Source organism: Triplophysa rosa, linkage group LG9 (assembly GCF_024868665.1).
Source record: "Triplophysa rosa linkage group LG9, Trosa_1v2, whole genome shotgun sequence".
Classification (NCBI taxonomy): Eukaryota; Metazoa; Chordata; class Actinopteri; order Cypriniformes; family Nemacheilidae; genus Triplophysa; species Triplophysa rosa.
Window position 1 is genome coordinate 6626859 of NC_079898.1, and position 15911 is coordinate 6642769.

At 41.2% G+C, this 15911-nt stretch overlaps 1 protein-coding gene across 2 annotated transcripts in view; it reads right to left on the reverse strand.

The window, feature by feature from the left end:
• Nucleotides 1-218: 218 nt before the first annotated feature.
• The window catches only part of spred2b (sprouty related EVH1 domain containing 2b), a 39507-nt gene continuing 23814 nt past the window's right edge, over nt 219-15911 (reverse strand). For both annotated transcript variants that reach the window (XM_057341656.1, XM_057341657.1), the window contains exons 2-6: nt 13469-13646; nt 13105-13273; nt 12200-12264; nt 5203-5334; nt 219-3909 (exon numbers count right to left, since the gene is read on the reverse strand). In XM_057341656.1, the coding sequence (XP_057197639.1) occupies nt 3244-3909; nt 5203-5334; nt 12200-12264; nt 13105-13273; nt 13469-13646 (1210 nt within the window). In that variant the 3' untranslated portion in view covers nt 219-3243. The remainder of the gene's footprint in view (nt 3910-5202; nt 5335-12199; nt 12265-13104; nt 13274-13468; nt 13647-15911) is intronic.

Here is a 15911-nt window from a genome sequence, read left to right on the forward strand (position 1 = left end):
AAACCCAAAATCATTGGTTTTATATATAGAAAAGGTGGATGGTGATTTACATAAGTAAAAGAGAACACAATAAAAGTCTAGTCACTCACGTGCAAGGTTCATTCATGTTTTTAACTGTGGGTGTGGCCTGGATGACACCAGGATGAGCAAACAATGGCACAGTTTGATTTAGGAATGAATTAAACACTCTTTAAACATCATAAACGTAGGCCTGAAAACTGGTTTCTTTCATTTTTATTGGGACCTATGACAAACATGTAGATCTACACAGCGGCCAGGCCGTCACGTAGCTCTGATATGATCAACTTGTATTTACAAAGTCCTTTCTTTCCATCCCGTCTTTTCCTAAAAGCAGGAGCTACATCGATCGTACATGTTAGAAACGGTTAAAAAAAATAGAAATAAAAATGTACATCATACACTTGATATAGATTTTTTTTGAGTGTTTTTTGCTTTTTACAGAGGTAAAAATTTGGATCGTAAAAAACAAAACTGATCAATACAACAGGGTTTCATTTTCGACTTTTTCTGGTTCTTTTCGGTTTTTAATATACAAGGAGATAGATTAACAATACGCTTCAGGCACTTTTTAACAGGTAAATGTGTGTGGATGATCCACCAGGACAGTCGTTCAGACAGAATGCATTTGGTTAACGTTCCATTACCACAGATAGAAAAATAAAACTCGGCTCTTTTCTGAGCTTGGATGACACTGGTATTGCAGACGCTGACAGATTCGGATACAGAAAGGACACGTGGTGAATGAAGGACACAGTGACAGCTGACACATCATTGCAGAGGTCTGCATCCTCTCTGCCGCCCGTCACATACGGACTCCAGTGAATGACAGAGGCATTAGATGTCTAACACATAGTATCCTCTCTACACTCTTAAAAATAAAGGTTCCCGAAATAAATCGTCAGATTTTGTCATACAAACATTTTCTCTGGTGGTCTCAGACTTTTGGACATCATTGTACTGGCCCTTTAAAGAACTCTTTCAAAGTCAACAGCAATTTTACTGTTACATATTTTAAAGCAAAACAGGATATTAAACAAGAAAAATATGGATTTATTATTCGTAATTGATTAGACTGTGAAAAGTAGGCATACCAGAAGTCAGGAGGTTGAAGGGGAGGAGTACATTTTGATAGATTACAGACACAATTTTGTACTTTTTTGAAATAATATGCACAGAGGAATTGTGCGCGATATGGAATGTCCATTATGAAGGTAAATGTGGTCGATTTTGACTTTAACAGATAAGAACTAGAGCCAAAATGAACATAAAATATAACATTCAAATCCAAAAAACATCTGGTCCAGAACTCTGCGGTTCTGAATCTACAATGACAGAAAATGTAAAGAACCTTTATTTTTAAGAACATGATTTCAGGCATTTCGATGCGTGCTGTACATTCACGTGACTGCTCACATACAGTTTGAATATCTATGCAGTGTAACGCTCTGTCGGTCAATGATTTATTCCGAGAAAGCATAAACCACTACTGGGGAAGGTGACTGGTTACCCATGAAGTGAGGTGACGGAGACGACGCATACGAGCTGTCTCACAGATTGTACCATGCCTTTTGACTCCCACACTGGAGCATGATCTTTGTATTTAACATAAAGGCCTACGCATTGGGATGTTCTTTTTTCTCTTTTCACACGATAGAAAAATATTTTTACTTCTTTGAGAAACAGCACTGATTGGTTTTACCGTCCTCTCATAAGGTCTCGCTTTCGTGAGACAAAATTAAGGCGTTAAGTAGCATTATTGTAATGAAGAAACTGGAGATCGGTTTGGCAAACGTCCCTCTTTGAAGCACCCTAAAATCGAGCTTATTTTTCGGTTTCCGTTTTTCTGAGAACAGGATTGGAGTTGGAAACATCTTTGAGACAACAATTCCTTCCTTCCTTTTCTTTTCTATAGACAAATTATGAGCCATCTGTCAGCAAGGAGAAAAGTTTAGTGTTTCCCTCTTGAGTATATAAAATCAAATAGACTACAAAAAAACCTTTACTTCATCAATATTTTTGTCTTGCTCTGCATTTCCGAACACCACGAAAATAAGATCTATTTGAAGAAAAAAGACATTTTATCTACAGTTTCTTTTAAAGGGCGAATAAAAAATGTGCACAATTTTACCTTGTATCTTGCTCAGACATTCTTTCTGGACAACAAGACAAAACTAGTGAACGAGGAAAGGATATTTCTGCAGAGTAAGCAGTGTGGGCTTGCTGGAAACTCATCTTTTCCCATATGGCTGCGAGTCTCTGCCCAACGTTTTTTCTCTCCCTTTGGCTGGTGATTCAATTTACCGTGAAAATAAATATGACAAAAATAATCTTTGGATATCAAATATGCTTAAACGTAAAAGCTACCCTTACGTCGACAATAAGGAAACTGTAGACCAGCAGTGGCTGTTGAAGATGATTACAATAATTTGATTTTTAAACATATACATACGAGTATACAGTATTTACATATACTCTCAATGCAGCTTATGTAAATTTGGCTTAAATATTATAACAACAATACTATGCTGTGATACAATGTTATCATTCCTTTACAACAAGCACGCATACACACAGGCATCGACACGCTCTCCATCGAACGCATTAAAAACCCATTCGAACCGGTCCACTCAACTACAGATTTAGTGTCTCAAGCTAATCTCATTGTTATTGTTCTTAATGGTTAAAGGGCTTGGGATATAAGTGTCGGTTCACGTAAGGAGCCGCTCGGGAAGAGTAAACAGCTATAAACACCTTCCTTTGCTGGACCGACACGAGATCGAAACAACAGATGGCGAAATCAAGCACACGCGACATAAAAACGACAAGCGATTCAAGTTCTTGAAAAGTAAAATCAGTGTAAAAAATATAAAGTACCTGCATAAGTGATGCGTGACACGTGGGCTCCGGGAGCCACCTGACAAGAATGGCGATTTCGTTCACAAGGAATTCAAAGACACATCCACAATAAAAGGGGAAGAACAGAACACATATATATAAACATATATTTCTATTTCTATATATATTTATATATATTTCATATAAAACCAAAACAAAAGAGCAGGAAAAGTTTTTCAAGCCATTTAAATGCACCAATTCGTTGCGGAACCGAAAGGAAAAGCTCCGGCGAGCCGCCCGTGTCTGGTATTTCCATTCCTGCCCTCCTCAGTGCTAACGTTCTGAGGGGCCTGCGTAGGGTTTGTTCGGGAGGGGGGCAGCGGGGGCTCAGCCGACGGCTTTGTGCTTTCCCCCGCAGCAGCCGCAGGCCACGCCGCAGCGGTGGCACATGTGCAGCGGCGGGTAGCAGCACAGACAGGGCGCCAGCACCGACAGACCCAGCAGGGCCGTCCAGCGCAGACAGAAACGTTCCTCGCTGGTGTCGCAAGAGCACGGGTCGGAGTAGTCACCCTCCGGGTCGGACATGCAGTGGTAGAGCATGCTGTCCGCGCACCACATGAAGCTGACCCGGTGGATGCAGGTCCGGATGGGGTCGGGCGCGTCGTGGCACTGCCCGCGCCCGTTCTCTTCGTGGTTGAACATGTCCCGGCAGTAGACGCAGCGCGAGCGCTCACCGTCCTCTTTCCTCCGCTTGCCCTTGAGCTTAAAAGCCCGCGGCTGTGAGGCCACCACGCCGCCCTCTGTGCCCGCGCAGTGGCTCTTGAGGTCGCACTGGCTGAAGTCAGAGCTGGGCACATACGGGTAGTTGTAGTCATGCTTTAAGGGTTCGTTCTTTTCGATGTGAACGTATGAGTCCGAGTCTTCGGCCTGGACGAACTTGTCCGGTACGGCGGCGTATCGGTAGTCCTCGTAGCCCGTGATCAGCCAGCGCTCGCGCGGGTTGATGCGGACGATCTCCTCTTCCTCGAAGGGAAAGAGGTTCCTGGAGAACTTCTGGAAGAGATAAGGAAACATGAGCACGGATACACATGACAATTCTTTTTCTCATGACATACTTGAATCAATAAGTGTGCAGTTGATTAGGTGTATTTTATATATGCGGTTTCATCAGATGCACACGCCTGGCCAGAAGTTAACTTGCAGTCAGTTTATTTTATATGAAATTTATATGAATATTTTATTGTATACTAATTGTATGAATTTAAATTATAACTACTCAACAGTTATTGATTCTTTGCAGAGGTCTACCGGAAGTGACGTTTGGGCCACAAAACATTTATTTATGCAAATGGAACATTAATCCTAAAGCTTTACTGGTTGAGAATTGCAGTAGCAGTGCAAGCGTCGTGGTTTTGATTCTCAGAAAACGCACATAAAAAAAACACTTAAAAATGTAGGGTAAATGTATTGTAGGGTGAAGTCATACAGTTATGACATCTGTTTTAATTTTTTTGTGTTTTTACTCTTACTGTTTAAAGCCTTTAGGGTTTGGCTTTCTTGATTCTTTTCTAAATTTTAATTTTATGATGAAACTCAGTTTTACTTTCAGTGACAGACATTCAATGTGTATTCATTTACATACAAAAGGTTTCAGTTCTATCACAAGTTGTATGTACGGCAAAAATGTTATTGAAAATGATAAATATAATCCTTGTTGTTATCCATGAATTTTTCCAACACTATTGCACTATTAAAACACTATTATTTTTATTTAGATGCCCTGTTACAGTTATTCACTTGCAGCCCTTAAACGAAAAATACATTTTAATGGTTGAATGTTACATCTGATTCATTACGGACCTACTCTTACTGAGAAAAGTTGAATATGCCAGCTCAGATTTGGGTATACAAATGCGAATAAAGAGTATTTTAGTTTGTTATTTGCCTAATAAATGACAATAACATCTTTATTTCAAAATATTCGTTTTTTCTCTTTAGGTGGCCTAATAAAATAAGCACTGTATATAACATTGGTCGATATATTTCGGCATATATTTTGACACAAAATATTTTATTCCTGGCCAATAACAATCGAAAGGCTTTTCTTTTCTTTTTGTTTTATCCAGTTGTAAAAGCAGCATAAAGTTGATCCTGGACTTCATTAACTCCAGAAGAGCATGTGTTGTGCATGTGCTCTGCATGAGTACAAAAAAGATCTCCCCCAAAAACTCATCCTGCTAAAACGACTCCAGGCCTCAAGCTAAAATGAATTTGACACCGCTGATCGAGAATACGCTCAGCTAGGCATCTCAAGTATAAATGCAAAGGGTTTTATTATTCACGCACCTGATCCAGACTGTAGCGCTCGGGCGGCCGGTACTGCAGGATGCAGCGATGCGGATGGGGCTCGTAGAACGTGGAGGTGGCCAGCAGATGTTCTTTCTTCTGAGACGAATTTGAAGAGCTATCAGTGGCGGTCTGTAAAACAGAGACGCAGAGAAACACTCAAGATCTGCAAGCCAAAAACACCATTTCCAGTGCCTTTCCTCCAAACGTATCCCGAGGAAAAGAATTGAAACAGTACGTGTGCTGTCCAGGACATTGAGGTCAGTCTTTTGACAAGAAGTCAAGATGACATCCCAATCACAGGCAGGTGTTTCGCCGAGAAAACAGTTTTCCATGACCTCATGGGCGACTGGCATTGATTCACAGCTAAACATAATACGCCAGACACACGGCCGGCCGTATAATGCGCACAAACACGCAGACCTACCTACACACGTAAGAGAAGTCGATCCGACGTGACGTCGCTCTACTTCAGTGTGCAATTAAACAAAAAAATCAGGCCTCAGGATTTCTAAAAAACCTCTGAAGTCTCCCTGTTATTAGAGGAACTCAAAATGATTCCAGTATGCTGGGATATAGGCCATCAAACACAGACCCAACAGCTCTGGTCCATAACATCACCACATTGGTCCAGAGCTTGTGGCATGTAGTCCAAATATTCTCATCCTGCTGAGGAAAAAAAATAATCCTAAAGTGAGCGAGATTCACAACAGAAAGACAGTGTCTGTTTTATAGGTCATATTTATATTGAATAAACAAGTGACTAGTTTCATTCGTGAAGTAAAAATGTTGCCGTGGAGGTTAGCACTCGATTGATATATGGATAAGAAGTGTAGCTTCACTTAATTCCTGCTTAAAGGAACTTAAACCAACAGGTTTGCAGGTCTCAGCTGGTTTAAGATCTTTCAGCCTGGCCGAGGCCGCGTTCAGCTGGTTTGGATGGAAGATCAGTCAAGCTGATCTTTCAGCAGGACACAAGAATGGTGCGTGTGTAGACAGCTGCATGCGGAGGTGGACTGAACACAGACAGAATGAAAGGCAGACAGACAGACAGACAGGCCAGCAGGCAGGGCGGATGGGTGGATAGGAAGCGATTAGTGGCTGTGAGTCTGGACGTGATCCTTCCTTTGCCTGAACGGGATGCCTTCAATAACCACCTGCCAGGTGGAGTCTAAACAAACACACACATGCACACACACACTTTTGTTTTTATTAACTGATATGTGTATTTAGAAAGATTCATATGCGATATGAGGTGTTTTTACGACATGGATTTAAGTTTTACCATCTTTTGTTATATTGGGAAAACAGGCCAAAAATATTGATGACTCATCTCGCACCTACAGGCGTAACCAAATATTTGTTTACTACAATGATATCTAGATTTACAATTTTGTCTAGTATTTTCCCCAGATGTCGCTCTCCCTCCAACTTAAATAAAGCAAATAAATTCTTCTAAACTAGAAGAAAAGCCACCGGATTAAATGTCCTACCCAAACTTCCTTTTTCAATTGAAAATACATCAACACAGGAACAAACACTTGGAAGATCCAACCCGTACAGAGGCGCAGCACAGATTAGATCACAGAGTTTGGATAATGCAATGCCATTCAAACAGAGTTCTTTCCTGTTTTTCCATGTTTGAGGCTAAACTCCCGCTGGGCGAGCGGAACAGAAGCCTCTGGTAACCGTGCCTCTGCACCCCGGCCTGAGCTCTCGCACTGCCACGATCCGGCCTGGCCAGCCCTTCCTTTCCCCTTCATGTTCATACAAAGATCGCAGAACCGCCGGCCAAAAATAATACAGGCGTCCCTCAGAGCACTGCCGAGAGCCTGAGCCGACGTGATTCAAAAATACGTCGAAGAGGACTGCTGGAGATAATTAAAAACACAGATGTTTACACTGCAGGACGAAAAAACACACATCCAAAAACTTACGAGACGAACAGAGAAGAAAAGAAGTGAGCTGCCTTACTCTCTACTGCATACATAGGCAGCATCCTAACCTAACAAGTGAATGATAAGAAACACAACTGATTCCAATAGAGTTTGGTATTAACATGGTGCTAATAACAATGAGAAAATCTAATAAACATAAAAATACATAGCACACTTAAATATTAGATCAAAATAGTTGCTAAGCTAATAATGCGAGACTAATAGCACAAAAATACATACATATTGGCGAAAACACACCATTTTAATCAGAGTGAACTAGTTTCGTTTTATTTTCAGGCAGTAACTGATTTCAATAGCTTGTATTAGCATATTGTTAGGCTAACAATGCAAAACGCTAATATACATAAAAAATACATACAGTATAGCAAATAAATAGGTTAAACATTTTTTGTCTGACTGAACTAGTTTTTTTTCAGGCTAGCTCACAAGTGATTCCAATAATTTGGTAACAGTAAGGTAAAAATGCAAAACTAAACAAACATACATAGCATACATAAATAAATATCAAGTACAACAAAATATTTTAGTCAGACTGAACTAGTTTTTTTTATTTTCAGGAAGTAACTCACAACAGTTTTAAATAATTGTATATTAGTATATTGCTAAGCTAATAAGGTGTGACAGATAAATAAAAAATACATAGCATACCTAAAGATTGGGTAAAACAGACCTGACTGAAATCAAGCCGTAACATAAGTAATTCCAACAGAGTTTAATTATAGCATATTGCTAAGCTACCAAAGCTAAATTTTAATAAACAAAAATACATAGCAAACAAATATTGGGCAAAAAAAGACTATTTTCAGAATGATTAGTTTATTTTCATTTTTAGACAGTAACACAAGTAACTCCAATAATTTGGTATTAGCATATTGCTAAGCTAACAATACAAAGCGGTACAGTAAATTTTTAGTCTGACAAGTTTATTTTAATTTTCAATAGTGAATAAAAATGTAACCCACATTTAAAATTGGTCTTGCTTCTTGGACATTGCAATGCTTTCTGGGATTGCCTTCTTCACAATGCTTTCACGCTATTCTTAGAAATGACTGCTTTACTAGCACAAATATTCTTCAAACCTTATGGAATGGCATTCGCATCGGTAACGCAGCTAAACGGCTATCAGCGTATAAAAACAAGACAGGGCACACTGAACTAAATCACACGCCCCCACTATGAAATCAGCCGTCTTATCGAAAAGCTCTAAAGTGTAAAGAGATAACCAAAGAGTTCAAAGGCACATGTGGCCCGGCTCTAATTCAAAGGAATACCTTCACAGCAGCAGGGCCCATGCCGGACCGTTAATGACACGCAATCAGAGGCGCGCTGGGGGAGGGCGGAGAGATAATGAGGGAGGGGAGGGAGAGAGAGCTTTGGGGAACTCAAGTCTTTTGGGTAATTTCACAAATGGGCCCCCCCTTAATTAAGTCTGGGATTCAGGCTGGCCACCCTGTGGCACGAAACTGCACCAGACCAATCCAAAGCGGGCCAGCCGTAACGTCTGTGCATTAAACCAGCTTCAACCGGACACAGCTTATTGTGGCCCCAGAGGACCCGCTGACAGAGGACCAGCCTGAGGAGCAAAAAACAAAAGCTTTCCTGCCATTCAGGAGAACCTCAAGCAATTGCATTTGATCGCACCAAATGCCTACCACGTGCATGGCTGTGTATGGCTACGTGCACCCTCGATGATATCTGGGCAGGGTTGTTCTAGCAGCCGTTCTGTAAAAAACAAGAGTTGTAGGGTTTTCCAGTTTGTCAATGCAACAATCTGGGGATTGAACAATATGCTGGAACTAATTGAGTTCCAAGTTAAACTGCCCATAACTAGGCACCTTGCGTCTGAGGCGGGATGCCCGGAGGGTGGAAGGGCACCTTTTCCACTACTGTGATTAATCCTGAGAGCCTTTACGTACACACGCGTGCCCGGTACTGCTAAGGACTGGAGAGAATAAAGAAATAAAGGTTCTCTAGCACTAGCATAAAGAAGCATTTATTCTTTCCACCTCATTTTTTTCTGCTCTTCCCAGAACTGTTAGTCTTCCACATCCCACTTCCCCTGAGCATCCCCTAGAGTCCCGACTGTGAGCTCTCCATACAGCTAAACCCTTATCCTGCCCTAGTGCTGCACAGGAAGCAGCTTTTTTATCATTTATATAATTCCCCTCAACTCACACACCACATGATCTAAATAGTCCGAAACTCCTTATTTTAAAAGGGCTAGAGTATGTCTCTGCTATATACAGTATAAATCAGACTCGTTGCCAGAACACAGAAACAGTGCCAGCTTTGCATGAGCTCACATCAGAAAGTTGAAGTTATTGTGAGCATTTTAATAGTTGATATTTCAGGTACGGGTATATGTTTCAATGTTTCAGTGTCAGAAATGCATCGTTACAATGAGTATAGTGATAAAACTTTACAACCCACAAGATAGTTTCTTTTAACAATTTTCCAACAAACGTAGATGGTGATTTGTACCACCAAGCTTCCAAAGAGCACCATAAAAATATCATATAAGTACTTCATATGACTTGTGGACTGTTTTCCAAAGCCACGCGATACGATTTGTGTGCGTAAAAGACCGCTTGTCACAGAAATTCTGCCGGTCTCGGATCTTATTTGCAACAGCACACATTTATATTTATAGTGTCACAATTAGTCACATGACATGTGAGCACCAGTTACTTGGCATAACTGATGTCTAAATATTCAAAATATCTGAATATATTTCACTGTCGCGCACATAAAACTACTGGGTAACATTTTACAATACGCTTGGATTTAACATTAGTTGCATTAGCTAACATGAACAATACTTCTACTGCATTTATTAATCTTAGTTCATGCATTTTTTAAATAAAATGTTTCTGTTAACATTAGTTAATGCACAATGAACTAACATGAATGAACAATGAACATTTGTATAGCCATTAACTAACATTAACAAAAAAGTATTAAAACACTATACTGCTCATTGTTAGTTCATGTTACCAAATGTTGCATTAACAATTATTTCGGAAAATAGCGCACACAGATGACTTTAATAACAATTTTATGATGTCCTTTTTTTGTCCTTTTCGTGTGTTTTCAGCTTTTTTTAGTAGATAATATTTCATTTTAATAATGAGCTAACAACCTAGTCAATAGCGTAACCAAGCAGACCGGTCTTTTTAAAACATTGAGTACACCAGAGCTCGCCCGTACACAATCAAAACAAAAACACTCATTTCCTTTAATAAGCGATGACTCATCACAGGCATTATGACATTTTTAGATAGCATCAGGGAGCGCTGCTCATGTTAGGATGCTGTGATGGGGTTATGTCAGCATTACGCTGGAGGACGGATGTGGAGAGCTCTGCTGAAGTGTGCCGATGACTCACTGGATGCTAAACTTTCTGTTCTGCCCGTCAGCCCGTTGAGATGAATGATGTAACACTTGGGAGGCAAGCGTACAGACCACTGGCCAATGCACAATATTTAAAAAAAACATTGCTTTGCTTTTGCTCTGGTGTTTTTGTGTTCATTTATCTCTTGGTCAGCTGAGGCAAGAAGAGCCGAGCTATGCTTGACATTTCTGATTGGATGTAAATGGAGGTGTTGCGAACAGAAACATCACGAGGCCGGACACACCCTGCGAAATGCCCAGCATTCAGAGATGCAGACCAAGTCCTCTGCCAGGTCTGAATGAGCTAAAACCAGCTGAGGTTAAGTATAGTTTAGCTCACGAGGAAGCATCAGGAGGAATGTCCATCCCAGCAGAGAACAGCTCCCCTCCACATAATCGCCCGAGCTGTAAATCCAGACCCGCATTGCTGCTGTCTGCGGCCACTTGCCTCGCACGGCAATATATGGAAAGGTCATCAACACCCCCCAACAAACCCCCCCCCACCCCGCCGACCCGACCCGACAACTGTGCCAACAATCTGCGTCTGGAAACGAAAAAGTTACTAAAAAAAAACGAGCCAGCGCTCTGCAGTAAATCTAACACATCACTCTGATTTCCGAACGCGGGGACGCGCCCGACGGCACAAGAGGAGCATAAATTCCAGGACGGAAAGAAGCACTGGATTAAGTTTCCTTTACAGCTCAGGGTCCTTGGCTTAGCAGTCTACCCTTTTGGCCTGAAAGCGAGACAGACAGCGAGTGAAACAGGAGCCACGAGGCTTCCCCTGTGCATGCCCCCTCCCCCCCTTCCACCCGGGGCGGCAGTAAATCAGGTTGGCAGTTAGCTAGGAAGCAGCTGCTAATGATAGTTTTACTGGGGCGAGCAGGAAGTCATCTCTTGACCCCGCCTGCTGCTCTCCGTCTCCTGTGACTGTCACGAAAGGACAGTATGTGGGCAAAAGCCAAGCGGCGGCTATCGCGTCCGCCATCTTCGCAAAAACAAAGGCCCATCTTTCCCACAGCGGCCTCGCGGGTAAAAATATCACAAGGACTCTGCCTTCTCTGGGACGCTCAAATAAACCCGCAGACATGAACGCTGGAGGGAAGCGGAAGAAGATAAACATGACTTTTAATAGGCACCGCTGAAACTTTGGGTGAATCACCCGTCAAGAACATGTCTGGGTCATACTTTACCACGAAACCCCAAAAATACAGACACAATTGAGAATGAAACAATAATTTAAACCTACTTTAAAACCCATAAGCACTGCATTGTAAAATAATTTCTATAAGACAATTATGCACCTTTTTGTTTGCATTATTGTAATGGAAAATTGAGATATAAGTGAGGGGATACCTCAATATTTCCATTACAATCATGCAAATAAAAACGGGAAATTAAAAGAGAAGAATAATTATGAACTCTAAATGATTACCATAATCCATGCAACATGACTTTAAAGTACCTTGAAATTGAAAATTTGTGAGAACGTAATGCATAAAAATAGACTTTCAATACTTGAAGAAAAAATATTTTCCTTTTGATTTTGGGGTACAATGCCAATTTCATGAACATGTTTTCATAAAATCCACTCACATGTTTGTTGCTGGCTCTCTGCTGCACAAATAAACAATCAGTGAAGCTCTTACCGTGAACACATCGTCATCCCCGAGCTCAGCCTCATTTTGGAGTGTTGAAGAGGAAGTTGTGGAACCTAAAATAAAACACACGCAAACAGGAGACGTGAGCCGGCAAACCTTCACACATCCTGTCGGTTAATGGTGGTATTTGAGGCTGGGGAGAGAAGGAAGCTGACAGGCAGACAGTCGAACCTGGTCGCACGACCCTGAAGACTGACTGACTGACTGTCAGATGCTTCACATTACATCGCTACACATGCGGCCTCACATCCCCAAACACCTTCTCTATCTGTAAAGCTCTGTAGCATACACAAAAGTGTACATGCCAGGCAAAATATGTGTTTGTAAGATACATCCAAAACGGGAAAAAATGACCCTAAAAGTGTTGAAAATGAACATTTGTTTTATTAAAACAGTATGCATTATGCAATATATAACAGCAAGAGCTTCACACGGCAGTAAAATGCTACACTGTCCCATGACCTCATTGTGTTGCATGAATAGTTTAGGAAATGGCGAGAGGTTATTTTGAAATTATATTTTTGGCATGTGTAAAAATGTGTTAGATCACATGGTAGTTGGTTTCACAGCCTCGGAATTTTGACCGTAGCTAGTGCTTGCTGGCCAAAAAATGACCACTTTAATGGGAAGAGCCATCAGACTGTCAGGTAAAGTGACCAAACAATTTTGCTTTTACATTTGTAGAAGGCCTACAAACAATACATTAAAAAAATCTGTGAAGGTCTTCATGAAGAGGGTCCTCTGTTGTGTAGATCGTGCCTGTCAATAACAGTGCTACTCATTTCTGGATGTAAAACATTGTTAAGAGGGAAAAAATATGACCACCTTTAACCCTTGAAGCTTAAATTTAGGCCAAATCTAACGTGGCGTTTGTCTAACTGCATTGTTCTCACCCTCCATTAAATCTTCCAGGGCTTTCCGCACCCCCCTGTCGAAGGCACGGGCATCAGCGGGGCTCTGGAACGTTAAGCCACATTTTTTATTGTCGACCTTCCAGTGGTGAAATGTGGGCGTGGCCTTTGTGTAAATGAGATCCTTCCTCACGAAACACTCCAAGATCACCTGCCAGCCAAAACAAACGGGACATTTCAGAGACAGAGCCCACAACACCACTGACAGAGGTCAGCAAATCACAAACGCGTTCGCAACCAGATTTTTCCTGGAAAAGACCTCAGCATGCAAAACTGCTCATGTTGTAAATCAGGTTGATTTCCGTGCTGTGGCTGAGGGGGAGGATTGTGGGTATTCGTGCCACACCTGCTTGTCTTTGAGGCGCTCGCCGTGGATGAGGAAGTCGCTGCGGCCGGTCAGCTCAGCAGGCATCACCTTACAGACACCCACCCGACTGAGACCCCCTCCTTCCTGTGCCAGCCAGCCTCCGCTCGAGTCATCTCGGGTCATGACCACCGCTTTGACGCGCACGATGTAACTGTCACTGCGAGAAAGAGAGAAAAAGACACATGAGCGGATTCAAGATTCATGACTTTTTTGTTGTCATATGTACCTAGGTCCAATTACATTTTTATTAGGTTTTTACCTCACGAAAACATAGGGTAGAAAAGGGAACGGACATTAAATTACAATAAAGATTGAGTCAAATTTATAGTATCAATACAAGTACAGATTTATTTTCCATACTATGGGAGTAATTGAGGGATGAGATCTGTTTGGTTACTGACATTCTTCCGAATATCTTCCTTTGTGTTTAGCAGAACAAAGAAACGTATACAGGTTTGGAACAACCTGAGGGTGAGTCGACTAAATGATGACAGAATTTTCATTTTTGAGTGAACTATCCCTTTAAATATAATTCCAAAGTTAATTTAGAGAAAAGTGTGAAAAACATCCCTTGAAAATTTTTAAATAGACTATATTAACCTAAATAGTACTGTAAACAGTTTACTATATAAAAAAATCTATAGTTAACTAGCTTATATATTGCATTAAACATTTTGAATCTACGGCTAAAGGCTTGTCCACACCGGCACGTCGTCGTTTAACGCCTCGTGACTAAACAAAGATCGCCAATTTGAGTGTGCACACCGAGGCGCAAAACGGCAGGTGTAAATGCATCATTTTAAAAAACGCCTCGGGCTCGTTTTTTTGTTCGTTTGACGCGCGGCGTTAAAAACTGGCCGACCAATGAGACTGGCGCTTTTGTTCACGTGCCTGGAGCTTCTGAAGTTACAGTAAAACACGACTTGGTGGCGCTCAAGCACAATTTCATTAAGTCAGGGAGCGAATTTGCACCTTCACTCAACTCATCGCCAGTGAAAATCGTTTGGGTATGAACGCCGAAAAACTCAATAAAAAACCTCTTCCCTTGAGGCACGTGCACTCAGACTAGCACAAGGCCCGAGCCAGGTTTACTTTCAGATGAACTCGAGCGCTCTTCCTCTGTAATGCTGTGAAAGCCAGCAGTCAGCCTTATATGGTAACCTGAACCAGTGTCTTCAATAATTAACCAGAGAGGACGTCTGAGGAGGTGAAGGCCCTTCTCAAGACCGGAGAGCCACTAAATCAATACACTTAACCTGAGGAAGAGACTCATGTCCGTGTCAAACACGCACAATGTGCCTCAATCTTTTGGACCACAAACTACTACTGTAGGAAATACCAGAAATGAGATCGCCTTAATATCTCTATTGTTTCTCCAAGACAGCGAGTTGGAGGTTTAATGGAGAACATAAGAACAACTAAGATTAAAGGCCGAAACTGCATATCCTGTGTATTTATACAGTGTGTTTTATTCAACGGTGCTTTACGAGTATTTGGTCATGGAACTTGACTGCACAAATCATTTGTTTTTATGAATAAAAGAGCTGCTCAGACATTCTGCATGTGCATAAAACATCTCCTTTTGTGTTGTAAAGATGAAAGAAAGCCTTCAAAGAAAGTCAGCTTAAAAAAACACGAGGTCGAGTAATTGATGACAGAATTTTCATTTGAAGTTGTGTGCTTCAGTACTGCTGAGAAAAAGGCTCACATGCGTCTCCCCAAGAGACATGATCTCACCTAGAGCTGCTCAAATTTTGATATGAAGTCGTACAAAAGGATGTGAGCTTTGCACACTTATTTTATTGCTCAACTGAGACAACCATTGTCTCACTCGTTTCTATTTCTATGGATTTTAGGAGAAATGGATTTCCTCATAGTTTACCCACCCTCATACTATTCCATATGTACTGTATATGACTTCAGCTGGACACAAATAAATCATTTTCTATTAAAATGCTGTAATATTTTCTTACATAAGGGTCGAAATGGCTACTAAATGTTTTCTGCAAAACTATATTTTTATATTTATAAACAAACTTAAAATCCCATTGGCTGTTGCTTCTCATGACAAAACACACATATGGCAACTAGTCACAAGAAAACCAATGAGATTTAAAAAAAAATTGTTTGGGATGGTATGAGGATGTCTATTAATTATGAGAGAATGTTTAGGTGAACTATTCCGAAACACAGAGTTTCCTAAGCAATGAATGCTGAACCTCTGAGCAATAACACGTTCCTCTGGGAAGTGATGTCACTTTAGAAACTGGACAGTTAATGGCAACAGACAAATATCTCTACAAAACACAGATCCACAGCAAGCACTGAGATCAGGCATTTATAATTATTAGACACTGTGACTGGCTCTGCGCCTCCTCGTGTGGAAAGGGAGAAAGAAAAACCGTCTGCGGGATTAGAGTTA